The sequence below is a fragment of the Pseudopipra pipra genome, chromosome 11, assembly GCF_036250125.1.
Source record: "Pseudopipra pipra isolate bDixPip1 chromosome 11, bDixPip1.hap1, whole genome shotgun sequence".
Lineage (NCBI taxonomy): Eukaryota > Metazoa > Chordata > Aves > Passeriformes > Pipridae > Pseudopipra > Pseudopipra pipra.
The window spans coordinates 9094273-9113476 of NC_087559.1; the positions used below are offsets into that span (position 1 = coordinate 9094273).

Genomic DNA, 19204 nt, shown 5'->3' on the forward strand with positions numbered 1-19204 from the left:
TGTAAACAGATACCAGTTGCCCCAAATTAAACCAAACACAGTGAAAAAAGAGGCACAAATTAATACTCTTTTTAGCTCTGTGCTGGTTATCTTTCTACATCCATGAATGCTGGATAACTAGTTAGGCATCCTCATTAAATACTTATCTTCATGATTTCAAGGGTTTGAATGCCTGCTCTGAACTGAAATGTGGCCAACTGGTCACATGGTTGGATTCCTGTAAAGCCTGACAGGACATAAGCAGTCAATTTTCCAGTTTTGAGTATTACTCTCTGAGGACTCAATGCTTTCTGGAATGGTGCAATACATTTATTTTATGGAAAGACTATGATTTTTTTCATGCTCTGTGAACAGAATTAGTGTGGTGATAGAGGGTTGTCTTTGCTCTCAGCTCTCCACTGTCCACTGTGGTGTAAAGAACAGACAGATGCAGAAGGAATGTCCCCACAGCTTTCCCATCCCTGCTGCAGCTATGTCCATCCCCTTAACAGTTCCTTTGACCACGGCCCTCCCTGGAGTCCCCTTTTATCAGGACTGCATATCAGTGAAAGGAAACTTCGTGGAAGTCCAATCTTGGAAGTACACACCACAGAAATTGGCCCAACTGTGTTTTGTCGTAACTATCTACAATCCTCAAATAAGGATTTTTACAGAATCTCTATTGATGGAGCTATTCTCAAGTTTAGCATATTTACCCAAGAACTGCCTTCTCCAAATTGCTGTGTTTTCTGAATCAAAGGTATTCCATCCTTAAAAGAAAAGCCTTAAGCTGGTGAAGAGATTATATTCATCTCTCACAGAAATTATTTTGTTCTAGGATATCAAAGAGACAGTCAGAATAACTAATGAATTTCACTTTTTTTTTTTTTTAACAGTATTTATATCAGAAGCCCAAGGTACAAATGAAAATGAGACAAAATTCAGAGTGTACATGGCTGAAGGAGGAACCATTCTACTGGAAATTGTTCAGACATCCACAAAGATAACAATGGATACAATGGTGACCATGCACTTAAATTACTCTGCATGATGAAATCTAGGCAAACAAACTTAGGAAGGCTGAGGAGTAATGTGCAAAAGATATGGAGGCTGGGCTGGCACTGGAGCAATGCCTCAGCTCCATGGCAGCTGTTACCAAGTGAAGACTAAGCCAGCAGCAATAACATCGTGTCTCCCATCCCTGCGCGTCAAGAATTGCAGGAAGGGACTACAGAACATTTCATAGGATGCCTGGGTGTCTTCTCTTAGCTTAACTAGTATTTATAATTTATATAGATCTCAAGACATAACATGGCATTTTACAAAATACAGTGTGAACTAGAAAGACAAAAGACCTCCAGACTACATGAACTGTCAGTCTAAAAAAGCACAAACAAAACTCATTCAGAACAATATGGCACAGAACAGACTGGCAAATGGTCATTAGAGCTGAAATGGAGCTTTACACAGAGGGAAGGGTGGCCCCTTCCCATATATCAACTGGCAGGCTGCTCCAAGTGTGAGCAATAGTACAAAAAGAGGCAAAGTCAGGAAAGGATGAAGGAAATTACAGAACTACTCCTATGGATACAAACCCAAGCTATGTCAGTGGGGGTCCTTTAAAAATGGCTGGGTTTAATATCACACATCAGATATCTAGTGCACATTAAATACTCTCCTAAATTAAATCAATTCAGTTCCCAGCATGATGCTACTAACTTTCCAGTATTTTAATTTAAGACAGGAGACCTAACCACACCTTATGCCTAGAGCATTTACAACAAGAAGGGATGTCCATATGTTCCATTTTCCTAGTCCAAGACACAGTAAAAACCTCTTCACTGAAAGACATTGTAACATGTAAGGGGTGAAGATAAATGTGTGTGAGTTCTCACAGTTTTCCCCAAATTATTACCCATACACTTGCTGAACACTCACTGCAGAGCAGCCTCAAATATTTAACCAAAGAAAAGTACATAACTCAGCAGCTCAGGTACTAACAGCAGCTGATATACAGATATAATCTTAAAGAAGTCATTATAACAAATGTCTTGATTGTCTCATTGTATTATTTTTACAGTGTTTCCCACATTGCCATAATTCCAAAACAGACCTTGGAAGTACAATGTGCTCAGGCTGTGGATGGATCCAATTTAATGACACCAAGTTCCTTGCTAGTAATATATTACCTGCTATTTTTGAGTCACATGATATGGATTTTTTTCAGTAAAACTGGAAGAAACAGGGGAAAAAAATTCCCCTCAGCATATGTCTAAAACCAGTTTCCTGTGGCAGCTGGCAAAGGGGGCTTGGGCAGCCTGGCTTTGCCCCGAGCAGGTAAGTAGCTGCTGACATATGTTACACTCACAGCTGGCTGCTTCATGTACCTTTATAATTTTAGGCTCTTCAGCCTGACTCTCAACTTTTAACTGGAATTTCCAAACTACTCAAGCCTTAGCATAACTCCTGTCACAAATGATTCAGGCTTTTCAGATACAGCGTTGAGTGTAATGAATTTCAAGATGACTTCAGGTTAAACTGTATGTAATGAACTATGTAGTTTCTGTTGGCTACAGAATTCCACAATAGCTTTTTAACCTTTCTCTTGCTATCATCATCTCTCTTTTGTCCTTGCTCTATTAACTGTTTTTATTTAATAACCCGTAGCTCTGTTTTAGTATTATTGTTTTCCTTATCTCCAGTACCCAAGAACTCTACTCAGTGTAATCCAGTGTATGATAAAACTACACTGGATGTGATTTCTTAGAAAATCCCAAGGTAAAATGAGAAAGCTAAATACATCTTATAATTGATTTAACCCATTCCCTTCCTTGGCAAAACCAGGACAGTACCTTTCAGGGGGAAAAGCGAGGAAGGTGAGCAGTGTGATGTGGCCTGAGCACAGCAGGGTCCCATTGGTGGCTCAGCCCTTTCAGTTCATGTGTTTCATCACACCGTGATGGGTTACAAGGGTCTTAATAATTGTTCTTTGTAGAAATATTAAGACACACTTCGAGGAAGAAAATTCCACTACTTTTCTGGAAAAAGGCTACAAAGTTTCATGAAGAAACGCTGTGATCAAAAAAGCAGTCACTTCAAGGGAAGATCTCCTTTGACTAATATCTCATTATAAAGCCCAGGATCAAATTGGTTCCCCCATAACCTTCTTCCCAGAGGTTTTTGAAGCCATCAGGAGGTGTTTGCTTGTTCTTGCCAGTGGTGTTAAAACTAATGGGGCTGTCCTTCTCCTTTCCGTCTCTCGGAGGAAAACGCCAGACCCGCAAGGCCATTCTAATTCCCTAAAAACCAAGGACTTTGATGTGGCTGCTCTAGCTCATCCCTCATCTTCCTGAAGGTGGAAAAAAAAAAAATAAAAAAATTAAGGCTTAAAGAGCAAATGGCGAATGTATTTCACGAGTTTTGATGTCAGCAAGATTTGTTGACTGACTTGAGACAGTCCGTGGGTGACACACAGCGTCACTTCACACAGCCTCGGGACACCCGTGCGGGCTCTGTGACAGCCTCGGCCGAGTGTCCGTCACTTGGTGCGGGGCAGGGACCCGCGGGCACCGCAGCCTGTGCCCGAACCCGAGCCTGTGCGACTCCCCCGCGTCCCCCGAAGAGCCGCCGCCGGTGGAACCCGAGCAGGTACCGGCCGAGAGAGCCCGGCCCCGAGTGACCGCCCCGCCCGCGCCGCCATGTTCAACGGCCCCGCCGCCCGCGGCCAGGTGAGACCCGGCGGGGCCGCATCTCCCCGGGACGAGCGACCCCGGCCCATAGGGAGAGCCCAGGCCCCGACCCCTGGATCCGATTCCGGCCCCGACCCCCGACCTCCGAGCCCCAGCCCCGACCTCGTATCCCCGGCGGAGGGGCGGGAGGAGGCAGCGCCGCAGGGAAGCGCGTCCGCGGGGCTGCGGGTCGTGGGTCTTAATTAGCGCCAAAGCGTTTTGCGCCCGAATTTTTGTAAAAGGGAAAGTCTCGATTTTTAATTTGTTTTATTTAATTTTCGTGTTGTGTGTAAAGGCCGCGCAGCTTCGCGCCTAGGAGCGCCAGTACTCTTGCTACACCTTATTAATGGTCTTCCCGCTCATTTATTATGCTAACTTGTGTTTTCAGAAAATATATAGCGGTGTTACCAACTCAGCTTTAAATATTCAATATATGGGATTCATTTGTCTGGGAGATACTAAAACCCTTCATCAGTGATGAAGTGCTTTTCCCCGTGTGTCCCAGCCGCAATAAATCAGCGCTGGCTTTGGGCCCGTGATGGTGAGTTATATGTATTAGCAGTCTTGGGTCTAAGCCCGTGTGCCCTGCCAAAAATAGTGTATCCGTGTCATTTTTCAATGCAAATTAGTAGTAAGTGCAAATTCACTTTATTTTGCTTCACAGTTTTGACTCTGGAATAGAAAAACTTAAATAAACACAGCTTTTTCAACACTGGGATATTGACCAGAAACTTGTGTTCCTATACTTATGTAAATAGTCCGTTTAAGTCACGGGACTAACCATGGCCATGAAGGGGTTTAGGTCTGTGTAAGTCTGTCCATCCTTGTCTCTCCTGGAATTAGAGCAGTGCTTAGTCTTAATTAGCTTAAGGAAGGATGAAGATCTGTTTGCATTTGCTGTTTGTGAAATACTCTTTTGCTTGTAAATTTCTAGGGACCAGTTGTTGGAATTGCAGTACTACATAAACACCAAATATTATTCACTTGCATGTGAAACATTCTAGTGTGAAATATACAGAAGAAGCTGTTATAGAATGGAGGTGGTTTTGCAGAGTCCTAAGTGGCTTGTGTGAATGGATGTAATAGGGGGCATTTTGGACTGCTGCTACTTTATTTTCAATGTATGAAACACTGTGAAACTAAAGATCAAAGTCACTGCACAAGTGAAGACATCACAAGGTAAATCCTGATAGGAATCTATTCTTCAAAGTTAAATATCCTTCATTGTTGCTTAACTTTAGAAATTACTTTCTTGATTGTTTGTCATTGACTGACACTTTAAGCCTGTATTTCCAATTGGACATAGGTACTAAAATACATGGTTCAGGGCAATAAAAGATAAGTTAGATCTGTGACTGAAAAATGAGAGAACTGCTAGTTTATGGCATTCTGTAAAGATGTCATAAAATATCTATTTATTTGACAACTATGCAAAAAATTGAGGACTTGCATTCTAAGTTGCTCTTGATTTTTCTCAAATAGTCCTTCTGGATTTTAAGTACTCTTGGTTTTTAGAATTTCTGGAGAGACTGAGAAGAGGAAAGATGAAAAGAGAAAAACTATTGCAACTACCAAATTTCCAGACCGTTTTCTCTTTTGTTTTTAAGCATAGGTTACTATAATTAAAGACAATACTACTTGATGTATAATGAAAGTAATATCTCAGTAATTAAATGACAAATACATCATTCACTTAATGTCTTTTGTAGCTACCACTCTTAATAGCAAAGGTAATTTCCAGTCTTCATTTTTAGTATTTTAATGGAAATTGAGAAGTTATATGAGCAAAACTGTATTGCAATGTCACTTGCAGTATTTTTGCCTTTGTGAAAAACAAACTGACATTTCACTGAAGTGTTTACAGTAATCAGCTTTGTAGTATAAATGAGTTGTCCAAACACAAATGCTTACAAACTTTGGGTCTGGTTTACCTTTCACTGAAGTTAGGAAGAGCCATCTGGTTATGAATTTGATAGCTACAACAGTCATCAATTTTCTGAGTCTGTGTAAAATCTGTTCTGCAAATTAGCAAATAACCTGGCTTGCCCATATGTGTATCAGTTTAAAACACAACTTCGTTGGTGAAAAATTTTAAGCCATATTGTAAGAGTGAACTTTATTTGACAATATGAAATTTGGAGATTTCTGGTGATGATATGATCTTTCAAGTCACTCAGAAAGTGTTCATCATCCCACAGGTTTTGTATTTCTCTTTTCTACCACGTACTTCCTAGATATTATCTCTTCATATATATCTCTACCCTCTCCATATATATCTGTATTGTGATACAGTGTGAAAGTCTTTAATTATTTGGTCATCTTTTCTGTCTTAAGCATAGCATTTGAATGAGAGCTTTTTAGTTCAGGCATATGTTTCCTCTACTTGAACTTAAGGATTAATTAGTAGCACAAGCTTTTTGCATGATATAGGTGTGTGCCTTCATGGAGTTTTACCAGTGCATGTGTGTTCTTTCCGTGCTCAGAGCCAAGTGAGAACTATTTCCACACAATGCAGCGTGGAGATAAATGAGTGATGTCAAGCCAAAGCTAATAAGCACTACTGAGAGGCAAAGCATGTTAGCACTGTGTTGAACCCAAGTTAATATATCAAGATGGCTTCCAGAGCTGTTTTCATCTTCCTTCAAAAAGCTGTGGGATTTGCCAGTAGTGGACTGCCTCTTATGGAAGCCACTTGTACTGTATGAGAAAACAGTAAAGAAAACGAGGTATTAGTTTCTATGTCTCAAGTACAACTCTGTCTTCAGCAGTGTCTGCAAATGCTGTAGCTGTCCACTTGCTAAGTAGCTGTTCCCTCCTGAAAGATGGTGTGGTATTGAAGATGAAACTTGACCTCTACATACTGCACCCTAAATGTTTGTTCCAAAATATAAAATATAATTAAACAGACTTTTCACCAGAATATTAGTATTAGTCCCTGAAAGAGGTGAGTTATTCTTTTCAGTCTCAAATAAAACTTTTTATACAGTGACTCTTAAATCAGGATTTTCACACTGGTTTAGTCCTGATATTTTCCCCTCAGATGTTATAAGGCGTAACAGAAGTTCAGAGTATGTGAGGGCCGTGCTAGGTGCATGATGCCTGGCAAACATGGGACTGATTTTTGAAGCAAAAATAAGTGCAAGTGCTTTGCTCTAAGGAAAAAGCAGTGTATTCCTTTGCATCTCCTTCGCTTAAAATTAATTATAAATTAAAAATGGGCGATGGCAAAATCCTTAATCCCAGAATGACAAGTGCCCCACCACGTGAGTTAGTGATACACCTGTTGTAAATATGTCCCGAAGGAGGGCTTGGCTGCTACCTCTGTTTTAGTACAGGTCCTTCACATTTTGCTCTGGCAAAGGGAATTAAAACAGTAGGTCACTCTGAGATGAGTTTCATGGTGCCACTACTTCTCACTCAGGCAGGAATCATGCAATTTTGAGTAGTTCTGGCTTGTTTAATGGTTGTAGATAATAGCAAAGATTAGAAAAGTGACAGCTGCATACAGAAAAGTGAACAGTGATTTCAGAAATAATTGCTCTGTATATAAAGAGAATATATATAGAGAAGGAAGAAATAAAGCACTTGCTTTAGAAGTGCATTCTTTAAAAGGTATTTCTAAAATATCTAGTTGAGTAGTTCAATAAAACTGTTAATGTAGTAATATAAAAAAAACAAACAAACAAATTATGCCAACTAAACAAGTGAAAAAATTGTATAGAAACTGGTCTAAAATGCAGAGTAATGAAATGGGTGAGTTAGATGTACAGTGACAGTATTGCTTTAATACAATCAAAATACTATTTATGGGGTTTGATGGGCCTGTTACAAATACTGTGGTTGCTAAATTTAATTTTCCTTAGAATCAAAAAGTTTAAATTAAAGTAATATTTCTGGCAGCAGAATGGGATAAATTTATAGTATCTGATTATTTTTCCATTTTTATTTTATTTACAGACAACTTTCAGACTTAATTGTTGCTGATTAAAATAGTTGTGGATAAACATCAATAGATTTCATCATGTTTTCATAAATGAATTATTATTTACTCTTTCAAATCAAATGCAGCTCTAATACCTTAAATGAGTACATTCTTTATGAACTCATATATATTGTCACTGAATTTCTAGTTCATTTGCAGGCATATATATTTTTATAAATTTCCCTTGAAGTTTGTCACTTTCTGATTGTGAGAACTAAACTGTTCATTAGAGAAGCTATACTTATAGTCTCCTGGTCAGCATATTGTTTCTGTGTGTTAAGAAGCTGGTTTCAGTCTCAAAAAAATACCAGTAATTAAAAAAAAATAATAATTCTTGAGTCATCTGTGCCTAAACTGGAGCAATGAACAGGAAGAAAGTATATCAAATAAAAGTGAGGCACAGTCTTGTAAAAGGATTTTTCTGTGGGCTGAGGAGCACTTTCAGTTTTCAGTGAAGGTGTGTGTTGTCTCTTGTGACTGATCCTGTCTCTGGAGATTGACAACTCCCTTTTATGTTCAGGGTCTCTTCACTTTCTGTTGACTTCAGCTGAGCCTGCAGACACTCAGCACGATCAAAGGGGAATGTGGGAGGCTTCCAGTATCAGTCTCTTCACTTTTGACTGTTCTGATTCTCTAACTGCAGACATCTCTTAATTCACAGTCACTTTAACAGCCCTCAAATAACTGAAGTGCTTGGTTTGAGTCTTACACTAATAACCCTCGAAGAAGAATGTTGGGTGTGAAGGAAGATAACTTGTCTCAGAAGTCTCTGCCAAATATTTCTAGATGGAGGTCTCTATTGCAGCCATTCTATATACTTGATGAATAAAGAGAATATTTTCCGAGACAGTGTCAATATTAATATTATTTTGGTCTTAATTCTTTTGTGTTAGCCCTCTGATGCAGTTGATATACATTTATACTCAGAAAAATACTTCATAATAGTATTCATATCTTTTAAAATATGGTTGGAGTTTCATTTTAGGATTGTTTTCATGTCAAATCCTGTATTTGTTGTCCTAACATTGTTTGTTTGTTTGCTTTGCAGCATAGTTTGTAAGTGTCTTTACTGATTGAGAAGCTAAAATTATTTTCTGCCTGTGAAACGTGGAAAAATGTTCAAAAATCATTATCAGGTAAAACAGAAATAATTTTATTTTTTACCCATTTTCATTTCACCTCTGAGAAAGCTCAATTAAAGTAGCTTATTCTGGGAGGCAAAAAGTCCAGCTGCAGAAATGTTTTGGAGTGTTTCATTATTCAGTATTTATATAGAAATTTCATGAAATAGTGGGTAGCTGCTGATGCTGTCAGGTCTAGAATGGGCACCAGTGTGGTTTTGCCAATGTCTTTACTCTTGTGGGCCAGAGAAGGCACAGCCTCTGCTTCCAGCTGGTCATGGAAGCAGTCCCAGCTCTTGAGGTATAGTCAGAAAAGGGGGTTGGTTTATTTTCTTGGTCCAGCACGAGGTTGTGACAACACTAGTCACACTTATCACTTGTAATCCTTATTATCCCTTTCTTCTGTTTCCTGGCCTTCCTTTTCACCACTTTGTCTCCCTTTCTCTGAACTAGTCCCATGCCAAGAGAACAACCCATCCCTGATTACTTTTTCCCTGCTGGTCCCAGATGTGCTACTTCTGTACCCAAAATGGGTACTTCTGATGCTGTTACCTAGGCTTTCTCAGCTTTACATGGTATTGCTGATGCCTGGGTGCTATTGGCTTTGCAGTATTGTGCTCCCCAAAATGTGCCCCATACTCCCCTCCAGCTGATTGTGGCTTTTGGCAGTTTCTTCCCTAACTTCTCCATGCCCCTCCCCATGAGATCCAGCCATCCCCCACAGCACTAAGTGACTTTTGTCAGCTTCTCACATTAGTGTTTGTTTGACATTTTCTCATGTCATGTCTTTCCATGTCCTGTTCAGTTTAACCTCAAATCAGGGCCTGCTCAAGGGCTGCATTATTAACAAAATGCATTTGCAAAGATGGGAGGATTGTTCAAGATTTGCTGCAAGCACATACAGCTTGGCAGTTAAGAATCTTTTTTGACTTTTCAAGAGCTTGATCTTGGTAGTCCTTACATAAATCAGATAACTTAGAAATTGATATTGTACTGTATTTTTTAAAAATTATCCATTATAAATTCAAAAATTATTTTAAGTGCAGTTTATGGAATGCCATTTTTAATCCCCTTAGAACTTAGTAAGTCCAGTCACTGGGATCTGCTGTGTGGCTGGAGATCTCAGGTGTGTGTGGGCAGAGGAAAATACCTAATTCATATACAATGCAGAGTTGATGTTCTCTAAAAAAATAATTTGAAGAGCATTTCTTTTGCTGGCAAGACTCCTTGCCCCTCTTGCTTATTCTGACTTGTGTACAATTGCTTGGGCAGCTGAGCATAAAGAGAATTAGGGAGTGCAGGCAAGTAGAAATGAGAAGGGAGCAGCAGAGTTGTAATGATTGATTAGGTCAACCAGGCTACTGAAAAATGCTTAGCAAACTGTAGGCTGAGCATATCAGATGTCACAAAAAAAATGTGACATCAAATGAGAAAAATATTGAAGCAAATAATTCCCTAAGCAGAGGTGATAAAGCCAACCTCCCCAGGAGCCTGTGGTTAGATTCCTTGATGTCTAATAGAGCCCACGCTCTGTGTCAGGGGTTTTCACCTGACAGGGGCATTTATAATAATCTTTTTCCAATATCAATTCTGTGGTGCCTCATGAAGGCTGCAGCATGAATACAGCCCTTACCTTTTTATGGTGATACTGATTAGAACAGGTCTACTACCAGGCCACTTAAGTTGGCCCAGAAAAGATAGTAAATTTTTGTTTGGTCCAATTAGGCTGGAATTTGATCACTAATAAAAAGTTACCGGGAAATGTCTTTGAAATACTCACCTATGTAGGCAGAGCCATTCACAAATGTAGACAAGTGATGTAAACTTCATTTCCATAGGAAATCAGACAAAACACCCAATCTGAAACAGATTTTATTTTTTAGCAGTATTTTTTAAAACTCACTTTTCTTGGTGAGTTGTAAAAATAAATCATATCCAAATATAAATTACTAATCTCCTGCATGGTTTTAGAATATTTACAATAATTTTGCTTTTTAGAGAATGACATTATAGATAAAATAATTCAAAATATTCCATGGTATTCCTTCAACTTTATTTTTTGATCTTCTAATAAAGACAAGTATTGACTTCATGGATTGCTAATATTACAGTAGTGTAGAAGCTGTTATTGATATTCTGCTGTCAGACTGATCAGTAATATGGACTGTGGTAACAGCATGATGTAGAGAGGGATTCTTATGTCCTCATCTTGACTATTGATAATTTAGTGCTGAACATTTGGTTGGATGATATACCCTTAACCATTTTATTATAGGGTGGCCGGTTTGTTGAAATATTCAGTGCTCAAGGCAAAAACCCAGGAGCAAAATGGAAGATTTTTGGCAATCCATCAGCTATATGGAAAGTAAGTTTTTAAAGAAACTTATAAAACCTAGAGTATAAACCAGAAAAATGTGAATGAAGCTTAAAATTAGAAGGTAATGAGGGCTTTGACCTGACAGTGGAGTTGTCACTTGCAGTTCTGTCATTATGACAGACTAAATGACTACTTAAATTAGTTCTTTATGCCTGCTTGCAGAATAGGTTGGTCACAGTGTAATTTTATAGTTTAAATATTTACTAAGTAATTTTGCTATTCTGATAACTCACGTTGAGTTGTGAGTCCTGTTTGTCAGCATTATTTGTTCATAAAACATGCAAGTAAAGGACATACTTACATGGATTATATTATTGCTATCAAATTTGAACTACTTTCATACTTGCAGTGCCATCTGCCATTTCTAATTTTTAAAAGAAATAGCTTTGCATGTTGGTAGCATGGTTGGTTGTCAAGAAGAGAATTCTCTCGGGATGCTTATATTTGTTGTTCCTTTTCGTAGGAATATGACAAAGAACTAAAAGGCTTTGTTTTTGTACTTGAAGGAAGCAGTCAAGTCAACAAAATGCAGCTACCAAAGGAAACTAGACAAACTTGTAAGTATCAAAGAATTAAATGTTTGTGATGTTTTTCTGATTATTACCTCAGTCTTATACTGGAATGTATAACTTAGAGTATTCTCCCTTGGTTCAGGGGTAATTCAGCATTAGAAAACTGGGGGGTTTTCATTAACTTTGAGCAGGTCACTTACAAATAAGTAAAAGGTATAGAAATGCCATATTAAAATAAATGCTGTAGGGAAGATCCTTATTGATACATGTTGTCCTGGTGCCACCAGATTCAGTTCTGTACCTGATCCTGCTACAGACCAATGTCTGATAAACAACTCGTGAGTCCATTCAGCACTTACTAAAGTCAATAATTCTGCTGTCATTACAGAATGTGAAATAGGTTCCTGTCCCCTTTCTCATTTTACTTTTCAAATTATTTTTACTTTGTTGTATCAAACGAGCACACTGGCAGAAAGTTTCATTCTTTAGAAGAAGAGCCAGTGTTGGTGTTGAGTCTTGATAAGTCAATGAAGAGCAGCCTGTACCCTCCCTGATGGAACAACTAAGAAAACAACATATGGTTCAATCCAGACAGTTTTGTACTGTTTTCCCTTGATAGGGAGCTACCTGATTTTTTTGTTGGTTCCCTCAGTCAAGCTCATTTGCTGTTATTCTAAAAATCAGAAGGCTCCACTGAGCAGTGTTGTCACGATCTGATTACATTCTTACCCAAGGGTTTTTTGAAGTTGTTTAACAAGGTGTACATTGTCACAAACAGGAGTGCGAGTTTCATATGACTATAGGAATAGGATAGGAAAATATTACTTCATTTTATAATTCTTATGGGATATTTGTTGTCTACATGCTCTTGGAACACAAGAGTTGTAACTTTAAAAAAAAAAAGTTCCTTTTGTTTTCATGAGAATTCCACCAAAGCCACAGATGGGACTTTTAAAACAACATTTTTATTGCAGTTTAAATTGGTTTTCTTCGGGTTTTTCTTGTGTTCGTATGTTGTGTGAACCTTGGGAAATAGTGTTGCAGGAGCCACAAAATTGAAATGCTTTATAGTGAAACATGCATCTGCATGCACACAGCACATATATTTAATTTTTTTTTTTCCCTATTTCTAGTGGGACTGATCCAGCAATTTCTGACCCTTCAGATTTTTGTACCATTGGGAAAAGACTTTTCCACTGAGTTACTGTAAGTTGCACAAATTTTCCTTGAAGACTTAATGTAAAGGGAATGCCTGATTGCAGTCATTAATTTTAGTGACATATTTTGCATTAAAGCACAGTGACTTATCAAGTCAATAAGAAGTAATTAAGCTAATGAGATCATTATTTCTTGGATGTTTTAAATACTGACATTCCTTTGAAGACAGAACAAACTCTAAAAATCCTGAACGAAGACAGCGAAAAATCTGAAGAAATGAGACATAAATTTAGCAAACATATGAAAAATACTGGCTCATGAGGGCTTTCTGAAAATTTGTGAGAGATTTATAACTATTTCAGGGCCCCTTGGTTCAGGGCAAAAAGAAATATATATTCCAATAACTGGTGGAGAAAATCATGACCAAACAAATGGTAAAAGGCTAGAACAACAAGTGGAGTGCTCAGCTGGTATAATTATGTCCATATTGTAAAGAAAGAGAGGTACAGCTGAGTTTTTATTAGTTCAATATGGAATGATTTAATAGAGTTTTAAACTTGGGCAATTGTCAGACTTTGGACAACATTTCTCTCCTACTGACACCATCCATTTTTATATAAGCAGCACAACTCACTCAGCTTTGTAGCCAGTAGAACACCTAGGAGTTGAATTAACAAAAGAAATATTGGGCCTTAGAAGCCCTGCAAGAAAAGATGGGTTGAATAATATGTAAAGTCAAAGAAGGATTTTATTTTTGTTTGTCTTTCTGTAAGTTTGCAAGTAAAGTGACAAAACAAACAGGATATGTCCTGTAGTAAACAGAAACCAAGTACATAGATTTGCTTCTTGTGGACATTCTCTAGGCAGAAGACAGAGATTTAATGACCTGGTACAAATCCCAATTTTCTCTTCTTATGTGCAGTGATTTCAATGTCTGTGGGGATGAAGTAATCCCACTTACTACATTTCCATATACTTTTTACAAAAGAATTGATGTTTCATTTCTTCTGTTATAATAAAGTCATGCTTACCCTGATGATTCCATAAGTTCATAAATTCTTTAAGTTGCTCGTTATTTTGAGTATGTATCTATCTTATATACATATATAATATATATCTTAAAAGTACAATGTCAGTTGTTCCCCACTTAGTGCAACTATTTGAAAAAGTTAATAAAACGTCTTTAAAAATAGTTTTATTACTAAGTTTTGTTTTTGAAATCAACTGTAATTTATGGATGTACCTATAAAATCCTTCAAGACTTGTAGAATAGGTAGTACACTATTTTATCCTAGCAGACTTATGATAATCCAGTAAGTAATTAAAACAAGTCCTTGCTTCATGTGACTGCCATTCAGTTCCTTTCTTTTCAGATGTTTTGGAAGAAATCTCTTGCTTGTTTGTGTACAGAATGTTGATTGTGTTGTTCCTGCCTAGGGCTTAATGTTCAAAGGTGGTTTGTTACATAACCTGGCTGCTTACTACTGCAGCTTTGGGCAGCTTCAGCTGAAAATTGATAGTGTACTAAGCCATGAAATTTACTTTATGTAAAAAACACTCTGGCAAGTTTTGTAGTAGCTGCATATGATGCTTTATGTTACATATCTTGCTCTCATATCCTGCACAGAGATGGAAATGGTATTTAGTTTGAGCCTCATCCTTTTTTGCATTCTGTTCAGTGATTGATCTGGTCAGCAAACAAGAATTCCTTCAAGGCCATCCATCACTGCTGCCATCAGATGACATAAACCTTCTAACTTGCTGCTATCAACCAGTCATGCAAGATTCCTGTCACAAATACTGAACGTGCAAACTACTGTTTACATTAGCTGGCTTATCTTTTCTTTGGAAGAAATTTAAGGAGAATTTTAGATACTTTGTTAGGTGGCATGATTAGGTGAATATCATCACATTAACAATCGATGTATTGATCTGCCTAAAAAATGTGTGAAATAGATTGTGGATGAAGAATTTGGTGAAGCATAATAAAATCACAACTAAGGTAGAGAGCATGTAATTTATGCAGCCTCTTTGGAGCAAGTAATAGCAAAGCTATTAGTAATGCTGAATATAGCTGTCTGCTCTAAATGCAGTAGCCAGTTGTTAAATCCTCGGTATTATGGATTTTTTTTTTTACCTTTCTTAAAAAGCAAAGGTAACTCAATGTTTGAAAAAATATTTGTGTGTAATAGAAAACAGCATCTGGCTTGTGTTGCCATTCTTGCTTTAATTCCCAATATATAGACCATGTGGTTGTTGGCAGTTCTGCTCAGCATTTTGACAAGCATATGAACATTTGTTCTTCTTACAGTACTGTAATGCCAGTCATTGTCATACTTTATTTCTGATATGTGATACCCAAGCTGAGAAGCTTGTTTTAATAAGTTTTACAGCAAATGGTTAGAGCTATTGATCTGAGAAGACAGACCTTGAAATTGTACCACAGCCTCAAAAAAAAAAAAAAAAAACAGCATAGGCTGGTATGATGTATGAACAAGGATCAGGTACTCAATTTCTGGTTATGCACTGAAATATTATCTGGTCTCGTCTGAGTCCCTATAGGTTGCTCAGCCTTTTTTCTCCCAGTTTTCTCATGCAAGATACGAGAATATTTGTCAATTTATTTTGAAAATATATTACAACTAGTGAGTTAACTCAGTGTATGATACTTTTAATCATAGGAAGGATAAAAATAGGAATGGTAGTAAATTTTAAAATCTGATGGTTGATCAAGTACAGTTTCATTGATATGCAAGCTAGTGTGTGATGATAGTACAGATTTAATATTTGATGTTTTATTCTATTGCTGAATTGAGGCCAGTTAAGGGAGAGAGCATTTTGTATGAAAAAAGACAAGTTTTCCAGTTTTGCATTTGGGCATCCAGACAGGACAGCAGATAGTAACAACAAAACGTGGTGAAACTACGAAGTGATCCAACAACATTAGTGGCAAAAACAGGTGTGGTACTTAGTGACCCCTGGCTGCAGCTCCAAAGTCATGCTGCCTCTCTCACTGGTGGCCAGTTCACAGTCTTCAAACTACTTTAAATCTTGGGTTGGTAAACAGCTGTAGATCACATGTGGCATAATTTGTAAAGCTGGGAAGGTCTGAGACTTCATATAAGATCCCCTCATCTCTGTGATGTGAAAACTTGCACAGCAAAAATACCCACTGTCAGTGGAAACTGCTTCCCAGTCAGAGTCCTGCTTCCAAATCCCAGACTTGGTGCTTGATATTAGCATGCCATGGGGCTCTGCTGTGTTGCCACTTCCTAGAATTACTCAGTACCTTATGGACCATGTTCTGAGTCACAGCATGGTTGCTCATTCACTCTGATGGCATCTATGTCTCTTAATTCTTCATAATGTTTCAACCTTTTGTTCACTTGGCCAAGCGTGTATCAACAGGTTTGCTCAGTTAGTATCCCACTGTTCGTAATCAAATTATCTTTGCTTGCCACTAGCTTTTGCCAGCTCCAGAAGGCATCAGCTCTTGTTATATTCTGAATTAATGCGAGCTCTGTGAGAGTTTCAAACTCTGGAACATATATAAGTTTAAGAGGTTTTCTGCTGAAGTTTAGCTAGTTATGGATAGAGGAATCTGTAGAGAAAAAGGGGTTAAAAATGTCTGTGTTCCTAAAGTAGTTGTGCTAGTTGATAAGAAATGTTATTGCAAGGCTTGTGAGCAGTGCAGTAGAATCTATATTTTTGTACCATATTTCCTGTTTTCAAACAGTTGTTTCTATAAATATAAGTTTATTACATTGAGATTTTTAATAACCACAACATACTAGGTTTTACATGCATAGCTAATTTATTCATAGATACCGTAACAGCTTGAATTTATGTGAATTAGATGCTATTATAATCAGTCATCATTTCAGCTTTGCTGACAGAGATACCATAAATTATTCATGTTAACCTAAAGACCCAGCATGTTTTCGGATACAGAACAATAAAAATATGAATCTTGGTTAGTCTTGCAAAACTTAGAGCAACCTCTTTAGATCTGAAGACACAGATGCTAATTCTATTACATGTGTCTGACATTATTTGAAGATTTTAGATAGAGACTGGAAGTAAACTCTATTGAATTGATTTAGCTGGAGAGATTCTGGTGTTTAGTAGCATGACACTTGTTCCTTGAATTTTTTGTGAAGCAGGAGTGAAATACAGAAAATATTAGAATATGTTAAATCCCATCATTTATGAAGATTAACTCATGTTTGAAAGTAAACATTTTTTTATAACTTCAGTCATCACTTTGACCAGAGTACAAGCACAGCATGGGTAGTAATTTAGGAAACAGGTATCCAAAAAAAAGGTATAAATGTATCCTATGAACAGGGTGTCCTGCTTCCAGATATGAAAGTTTCATGCAATTTTATAGAACTAATAACAAAATACACCATCCTAGTTTAAAATTATTAATTATTATTATTTAAAATTATTTAGATTAGACACTTGGTCTGAAAGAAGACAGGTATCTTCTTTCCCCTTAGTCAGGACAAATTTGTTATCCTTATTCTGTAGGTATTTCTAATTTCTCACATTTGATGAGTTTCTTTGCTTCTGCAACTATAAAACTGTTTAAAGTCATATTAATAACTTCATTGTTCATTGAATTAATCAATATAAAACATCAAGTGTGGAGAAAGATTTTTGTGCTGTTGATCTGTTCTGGAACTTGCACACATCCAAATTTACTTTCTGCTTGTTGAAGGAATCTTTTTTCCTTGGCCCTGGACCTTCTTCAGAAGTCTATACTTGTTCTTTTTCCTTTACAATAATCAATACCTCTGACTACTACCTAAAATGTTTTGTTCTTTGAGTGCCTCTTAACAGTTTAATTATCAGTTCATCTTTCTCCAGTACATCTTTAGACCATCTGGATTTTCATGGTTCTTTTCTCTGCCTTTCTTGAGTCCATAGGTGTGCACACCACTTGAGGGGGATCTTTCTTTTCCAGCAGCGTTTCTGTATTTGAATGTGCACCCTGTCTGTGCACAGTGTCGGTCAATTGTGCTTTGGTTCAAAAAGGGAAGAAGGATTGTTAGCCTATAAAGAATACTGCTGGCATGGTTGTGATCTGACCTGCAGCCCTAGTGATCATATGTAAGAACAGAATTTGTGAGGAGCACAAGGTCTTGGTTTCCAGCTTTATGCAGCAGCTGGCTCCATACAGATGTGTGCAATTAGCATTTTGGAGACAACATTAACACTTCAGTTTATTCAAAAACAAAATTTGGGAGTAATGCCTCAAAGTTTCATCTGGTTTGAGATTTATTCTTGATAGGAGGTGCAGCTGTCTACATTTCAGCTTGCTTTTGTGGAGGACATGCCAAGATGTGCAGAGTGATGGAAATGACATGATCTGACCCGATGCCTACAGGCTGTCCTGTGCCACTCACCACCAAAGAGTAGTTATTTAAGCAGACAGCTAAATGCACATAGCATTAGATGCTCCATAATACAAATATATAGAAGCAGATCCTGTGAGAACTTTAAATTTGATTTGGAAAGGTGGAGACTGTTATATAATTCTAATCTTACTTAACTGGGTATGATCCTTTTAAGAAGAAAAAAATTCCCATTGGTCAAAATTAAGATAGATGATTCTTTGCATTCTTTTCAATCAGGTCATTATTGGCAGGCTTTCCCAATGAGCTCAGTACAACTGATAATCCATTCCTAAATCTTGCCACTAACATTTAGATATTTTAGTTTGTTGTAAATTGGTAGGCAAAACCATTTCACTTGCTGTTCTGACACTGAGATGCTTTCATTCTCTGTATTACTTTCAAAAAGGGATCAGAGCAAAAATGGAGATACTAATAAAATAAATCCTAATATATTTTTAATTATACTAATAATTGTGCTAATAATTATACTAATAGAATAAATCTTACCATGGTGTTAGATGATGTCCTGGTGATATTAAAGAATAAATTACCATCTTTTAGGACTTTAGAGAGAAGAAATGTACTAATTATGTATATTTTGGCTGATGGATGTAAGTAATGTGGAGTAAACTGACTCCTGTTTATATTTTCATATATTGATAGGGTTTGTTAGTCAGGATTTTCATACGCCAAATTAAGTAAATTTTGTTAGCAACTTTGTTTTGTCTTTTTAAAGGGCAGACTTCTTAACAGTTCTTACTAATTAGAATAAATGGTGTAAATATGAGAAATACGGCTGTCCTTGAGGGAACTGTTACATTAGCAGGTGCGATCATAACCTTTTCTTTCCCTTTGTAAACCTGAAAGGACAGATTGTCTCTTTAGAATAGAGACATTCATGGAAAGAATAACAAAGCAAAAAGAATAAAAGCCAATAAACTAAAG

The 19204-nt window shown here is 37.3% G+C and overlaps 1 protein-coding gene across 9 annotated transcripts in view; it reads left to right on the top strand.

Annotated features, from left to right (window-relative positions):
* The first annotated feature begins 3617 nt into the window (after nt 1–3617).
* The window catches only part of CFAP20DC (CFAP20 domain containing), a 71603-nt gene continuing 56016 nt past the window's right edge, over nt 3618–19204 (top strand). For 5 of the 9 annotated variants that reach the window (XR_010433423.1, XR_010433422.1, XM_064667333.1 and 2 more), the window contains exons 1-5: nt 4625–4886; nt 8738–8825; nt 11086–11175; nt 11651–11744; nt 12833–12905. Coding sequence is in view for 6 of the 9 variants with exons in the window: in XM_064667333.1 (XP_064523403.1) it covers nt 8805–8825; nt 11086–11175; nt 11651–11744; nt 12833–12905 (278 nt within the window). In the remaining 3 variants the exon portion in view is untranslated. Of the gene's footprint in view, nt 3708–3779; nt 4249–4623; nt 4887–8737; nt 8826–11085; nt 11176–11650; nt 11745–12832; nt 12906–19204 lie in introns of those variants that run through there. The other 4 variants (XM_064667335.1, XM_064667336.1, XM_064667337.1 and 1 more) reach the window with 4 other exon arrangements.